Here is a 6,478-nt window from a genome sequence, read left to right as displayed (position 1 = left end):
CTTCTTTTTGTCTTTTCCTCATTCCAGTTGTTCATTTCGCTACCAAGGAACTCACTTACTTTGGGCACTTTAACTTGTAAAAGAAACGTTCAGGTTCATGTTCATGATATCTAGAGCAGCTTCTCTGAAGCAGGCAAAATTCTCTCTCTCTCTCTCTCTCTCTCTCTCTCTCTCTCTCTCTCTCTCTCTCTGTATTTCTCTCTCTGTTGTGACTTGTAACTGCAACTCCTAGGATCAACCCATAGTGCAAAATTTAGCAGCAAGTTACAAGGGCAAAACCAAGCATTTCTCCCAGCAGTCTGTACCTGGGCTGGCTACGTGATTTGCAGGACCCAGTGCAAAATGAAAATACAAGACCTCTTAAAAAGCAGAGAAGATTGCTACTTTAGGCTAAAATATAAAGCTTTGTCTTCTCTTTCATGTTATCTCTCTTTTGACTTGTTATAGTATTTTTAATTTGCTATTTACTACTCATAAGAAAACTGACATTTTGTAACAGCATGCATTTTTCTGTTAACCTTTATATTTTATAATGTAGGTTTTAGTGAAAATTGTGGAGCACTTAACATGCATATGGAATTGTCAAAATGACACACTCTGCATTTTTTAGCTTATGCATATATGTTTTTTTCCTTATCAGCAAGGTAGAATGGCTCTACAGAAAGATCTCAGCCATTTTCATTTTACTTCTTTTTTTTTCTTCTGTATTTTAGGGAGGGGTCTACAGGGTATTCAGGGTCTCACAACTAGATCAAACTCATAGTGACTCCCCTGTTTACAGCCTCCCAAGTGCTGGAATCACAGGCGTGCACCACCATGCCCAGTCTCAATTGCCATTTCCATGTGCCCTGGGGGCAGGGGCGGCACAGTGGGCCAGAGGATTGAAACCCCGGCCCATGAGCCTGCTTGCAGGTGCTTTAATCCGCTGAGCTATTTGGCTGGCCCTAAAATTTGAGGACTGTTTTTTTTTTTTTGGCTACTTCAGCCTGCCTTAATGATGGGTCTGGTGCAGCTTCTGGAGCTGGAAATTGAACCGTGGTCCTATGAGCCTGACTGCATTTGCCCAAGTGGCAAGGTGCCCATTTTACTTCTTCATCCATATATAGTCAATCAACACTTTCTACTTCCAGTGTACTGATGAGTAAGGGAAAGCTGAAAGGAAAAGAAATTATGGACTTGCCTATCTTTTCATTTCCTTCTATGTTGTCAGTTTCAGTATAAGAGGTTAGCAGGTATAGTGAAATAATGAGAGAGAGTATGACAGGGATTATTCAGCTTCTTCAAACACCATTTCCTTCACTCAGTGATACAACTTTTGGTTTGCATGGAAATCATAGCCTCTTGGAACTCTCCAAGTTGCAGCTCACTCAGTTCTGAGGAACATGCTTATCGTACACTCTGTGTTTCGACATGCTCCTGTGCATCTTAGGCCTGCCAGAATCCCGAGTTCCTAGAAGGAATCACCAGTGGTATCTGCCAGCCAGGCACTTAGGATCCGCACATATCATGTTCGTTTCCTCTATTCTCAAACATATTCCATTCTCCCCTCAGACTCTATTTACAAAATACAAATTCATAGATGAAATTCTTGAGAATTCCAAGACAGTGATAATAGGGTATTAAGTCAAGTATGGAGGGCTTCTTCATGTGGGGCTTGGCTGGTTGCACATGTCACACATCCATGAAGCTGGGCGTTTTCTGCATCAGGGGAAGTTGCCAATAACCCGAAGGCTTATGTGCATGCAGTTTATGGAGGGAATCAGTTTAAAGCAGGTTGGACACTGACAGTAGCATATCTATGTAAAATTGTGTCCTTGAAATGCTTCCAGTGAACTAGCACTACCTTTTACAACTGAATCTCTTAGGTGGCCCCAAGTCCCAAGAGGAGAGGCGAGGTCTTTAAGCATGGTAGCTAGAAGCTCCTGGCTGTAGCAAGAACAATGGGCTCATCAGTGAATCAGTCTCTCAGTATCCCTTAGCAGTTTTTGTTTGTCTTCCTCCTAGGATTTCCAGCAGGAGAGCTACAGAAGCCTTTCTTTTGGGGGACAGAATATCCTCGGTGAGTAAATTGATGAAGAAACCAAGTAGCGACAAATTAGGAGGAAGAGCATGCTGCTTTAGCAAAGGACAGAATATAAAGTCAAAGAAGTGAAGTCAGTGATAGTTCAGCAGACATGGGCGGGGCATGGAACCTAATGTGGGTTGGCTTACTCTTTTTTTTTTATTTTTTTATTTTTTTTTAATTTATTTTTATTTTTATTTATTTGAGAGAGAGAGAGAGAGAGAGAGAGAGAGAGAGAGAGAGAGGGGTGTGTGTGTGTGTGGCCAGCTCAGCCCACCAGAGGGCGGGGCTGGCTGGCATGTGGTGCTGGGGGATTGTACCGTGGTCCCTATGCTTTGCCAAGCTTGTTCTAAGTAGGTGCTTTAGACCACTGAGCCATCTCTCCAGCCCGTTGGCTTACTCTTAATATTGTAGGTCTTTTAATTTTGTATTTGTTCTTTGTTTCCTTTTCTTCATTGCTAGAGTATATAACTACACTGGAAGGCCAACTTATACATAGTTTTTTTTTTTTTTTTTTTGTCTTTTTGAGACAGCGTCTCTCTATGCAGCTCAGGTTGGCCTTGAGCTCACTTTGTAGCCCAGGCTGGTCTTGAACTTGTAACAATCCTGTTGCCTCATGCTGGGACTACAGGTGTGTGCCACCATGTATAACTTAGATCCATTTACATTTTATGCTTTTATTCACTTTCAAGATTGCTGTAGATCTTGTAAGACATTTTCAGATGAATAAAAAATGTGAGAAATATATCTAGAGAAAGACAAAGAGTTCATTTGGGCTGTCCAAAGTGGTATAAAATAGGAAATGGTGCAAAGTAGTCTGCAAAAGAAGATTGAACTCTGATATTATATGAGGAGAATAGATACTAAAAAGCAGTGAAAAATCTTGAATTTTTTAGCAAGTAACATAATCAAATATGTCTTTCAAAATATTACTTGTGTAGTTATAGAATAGGTCAAGATAGTGCTGAATATAGGACTAGCAGTTCAAAGGCTTTTAATAACAGCAGATGGTAGAATTATGTAGTTCAGAATTTCCATATACAATAGGGATTCTTATAATATTCATTGGCAGTAACATCACCACTTTTATTGTGTGCCTATGTGCTCTACTGTCTTAATGCATAAGCAATTCTGCCTTGATTTTATCACCGAATGTCCTGTGCTTTGCTTTGGATATATGACAACTTTCCTATGAACACTAAAGTTCAAAAGACATAGGATTACATAATTATATAAATAAATATAGTGGCAGTGTTTTGATTTAGGATTCTCTGGTAGCAGGTCCTGTGATGAGGAGTCTAGTGCAAGTAGTTCTTTTAGGGGGTGGTGCCAGAAAACACCAGCAGAGGAGAAGAATGAGACAGAGAAGGAAGGAAGCCAGCACATTGTATGTCTTCTGTGGCTGTCAAAATGAATTGGTTTAAAGCTGTAGGGATTTACTAGAGCACAGTTCTTGAAATCCAACCTGGCTCTCACTAGGTTAAAATCAAAGTGTCCACAGGGCTGCTTTCCTTTGTGGAAGCATCAGGGAAAAATTCTATACCATTATCTTTTCTAGCCTTTAGAGGTCGCTTGTATTTCTTGCCCCATATTCTTCCTTCTCTGTCTTCGAAGCTCCATAGTCCTATCTCTTTTTGAATCTTGTCTTTTGTTCCTGCCTTCTACTTTTAAAAATCCTTGGGGTTACATTGGGTCCACCTAGATAATACAGGATAATCTATGTTTTAAGGTCATCTGATTAACAACTTCACTTCTACTTTGTCGTGTAATATAACATATTCACAGTTTCCAGAGAATAGCAAGCATGTGGACATCTTTTGGGGGCCATTGTTCTACAGCACTCACCACATGTGTAATACAAGAAGCTGGGTATCACCATTAGCAACTGTAACTCAGGCTTTCCAGTGAACTATGCAGCAGGCTTTACAGTGATCTTACCTCAGGGACAAGGAAGCTAGAGGATTTATCCTTCAACTCATGATCTATCATGGGTTGAGGCCTACTATGAGGGGCCTTGACTCTGTGACAGTACCCAGCTATGCTAAGAGATTTCTGTTCACTGGAGAAAATCCTTAGGCAACTACTTGCAGGAGCTGGGAGTTGAAAATGATGAAATTGCAATGCTCAGAAATGTTGAGTGCTGCCTGTATGTAGGCAGGCACCAGTAAAGCCTACTGTGAGATATAACCATAGTTACAATAAATGAAAATTCTAGGTTTGTATTTAATCAAATTCATTAATACCATCTTAGGTCTCAGCTGCAGTTTTTTTTTCTAGCATTTAGACATTTGCAATTAATTTTCCCTATATTTAAGTTTAAGATTAGTTGTATATGCATATATTTCCATAAAATTAAAGATTTAGGTTAATTATTTTCTAAGGTTCCTTCAAGATAAAAAAGGCTTAGAATTCTTTTGTTCTTCTTATCATTAACAATTTAACTGAGTTTATATTACTGTGGTTTTGTGGCTGGAGACTTGAAAAACAGTTTGGTTAGGCTTAGAAGTTATTGATTTGATTTTTTAAATTGAGTTCATAATATGGCTTCCTTAAATAATTGTCAAAATCATAGAAACTTAAGAATTAATGTTAGTTATCTATTAGGTTGCCCCATAGTTGATACTTGAGTGGGAGAGAGATTTGTATTTTTTTCCAAATGGAATTCTGTGTATTTACCAAAGTCATCAATCTAGTAAGATAGCTACCCATTGAATAGCTATTATCTTTTGAGTACTTGGCAATAGGAATACAGAGATGCTGGAAACTTGGGAATATCAATGTAGTCAAATGGTTTCCCTACCCATTTATCCATCTGTTCTGGAGTAATTCATAGATAGCCACTATGAGCTAAAGGAGTGGGTATCGTTTTTGTTGACATTGGTCAGCTTAGCTCTCATGTCAGCATTAGGCCTCATTATTAGGACACGACTAAACCAAACCAATTCCAGAAGAATCAGGATTGTACATAGCACAAAAACAACATTTCTCAAAGTGAGAGTTCATGAAATAGTAATAGAGGTAAGTCATCTTTCTCTTCCCTCTGATTTGGAGAATCCCAATATGCATAAGAAGAAAAGTTCACATGAACTTATACAACAAAGAAAATTATTTAAACATATATAAACTAGAGGTTCCTAAGTTCTTTTCCCTCAATTTTTGGAAATGCTAGTCTAGAGGTTATAATTTAAAAATAAGAACTGAAAGAATTTGGGGCATTTACGAGTGGAACCTTATGACTGTTTTTGTATTTTCAAGGGAAAATTAAAGTGACAGAATGATTTATTATATTGAAGAGAGTCAGTAGGTATTTAACTAGAAATTGCACTGGGCCAATACATTGAAGACATGGGAAAGAAAATTTAGATGAGCAGTGGGGAGAGCTGTTTTAATTAAAACTACCCAAAGAGGGAATGGTTATCTCAGAAGGGGATCAGACCCTGGCCATTGGAAATTTCCAAGCCAGAATCTTAAGATCATTTGAATGACTGTTTTTAGAGGGACTCATGACTCTAGTAGGGAGTTGACCTAGATGACCTTTTTTTTAAATTTTGTGTATTTAGTACAGGGTCTAGAGGGTCTACAGGGTCTCACTGCGTAGATCAGACTTGTAGTGATTCTTCTGTTTTTCAGCTTCCCAAGCACTGGGATTACAGGCGAGCCCCGCCATGTCATCTCAATGGCCATTTTAGTGTGCCTCGGGGGTAGGACCAGCATGATTGAACCCCGGCTGCTGTGCTCTGCCTCAGCAGGAGCTTTAGTCTGCTGAGCTATCAACCCAGCCCTAGATGACCTTAAAACCCACTTCCAAACTGAAAATTTTTATGATTTTATAAAGAAGGAATAAAGGTTATCCCTACTTGACACCATTATAAAACCGTGTTGAATCCAGACAGCATAAAAACATATGTCTAACACATCAGATAGTAAGAACAAAAGAGAAACTGAGGGCTTGGGAGATAGTTCGGCGGTCTAAGCACCTGCCTGGAAAGTGCAAGGACCGGGGTTCTATTCCTGGTGCCGCATGCCATGACAGCTCTGTCCTAAATCGGCCACTGAAACTGGGCATGGTGGTGCACATTTGTAATCCCAGTGCTAGGGAGGCTGAGACAGGAGGATCACTATGAGTCTGAGCTGTGGAGCAAGACTCTGTAACAAATAAATCAATTAAGATTTTTCGAAAGAGGAAAAATTGAGTAGGTAGTAAAATTTTTATGTTTTCATTTTATTCTTGGAAGACTTCCAAAAATTGCAGGATGTCTTCCAGTTTCTGGCCAACCAGTTGCATTTTAGGAGTTTATTTTTATATGACATGCTAATTTAAATAATGGCCATTGATAAAATAGAGGATGTGCGTTTCATATTATGAAACATTATCATTTTAAAGCTTAGTCATATAGAATAACAGTACTTTTTCTT

At 39.0% G+C, this 6,478-nt stretch overlaps 1 protein-coding gene across 1 annotated transcript in view; it reads left to right on the top strand.

The window, feature by feature from the left end:
• Positions 1-6,478, top strand: part of Phex (phosphate regulating endopeptidase homolog X-linked) — a 243,921-nt gene that overhangs the window by 212,935 nt on the left and 24,508 nt on the right. Inside the window, exon 16 of the mRNA XM_004631393.2 lies at positions 2,005-2,059. Coding sequence (XP_004631450.1) covers positions 2,005-2,059 — 55 coding nt within the window. The remainder of the gene's footprint in view (positions 1-2,004; positions 2,060-6,478) is intronic.

The sequence above is a fragment of the Octodon degus genome, unplaced genomic scaffold (genome assembly GCF_000260255.1).
Source record: "Octodon degus isolate 3935 unplaced genomic scaffold, OctDeg1.0 scaffold00041, whole genome shotgun sequence".
Taxonomy (NCBI): Eukaryota; Metazoa; Chordata; class Mammalia; order Rodentia; family Octodontidae; genus Octodon; species Octodon degus.
Note: the sequence above shows the minus strand (reverse complement) of the source record. Positions and strands in the feature narration are given on the sequence as shown.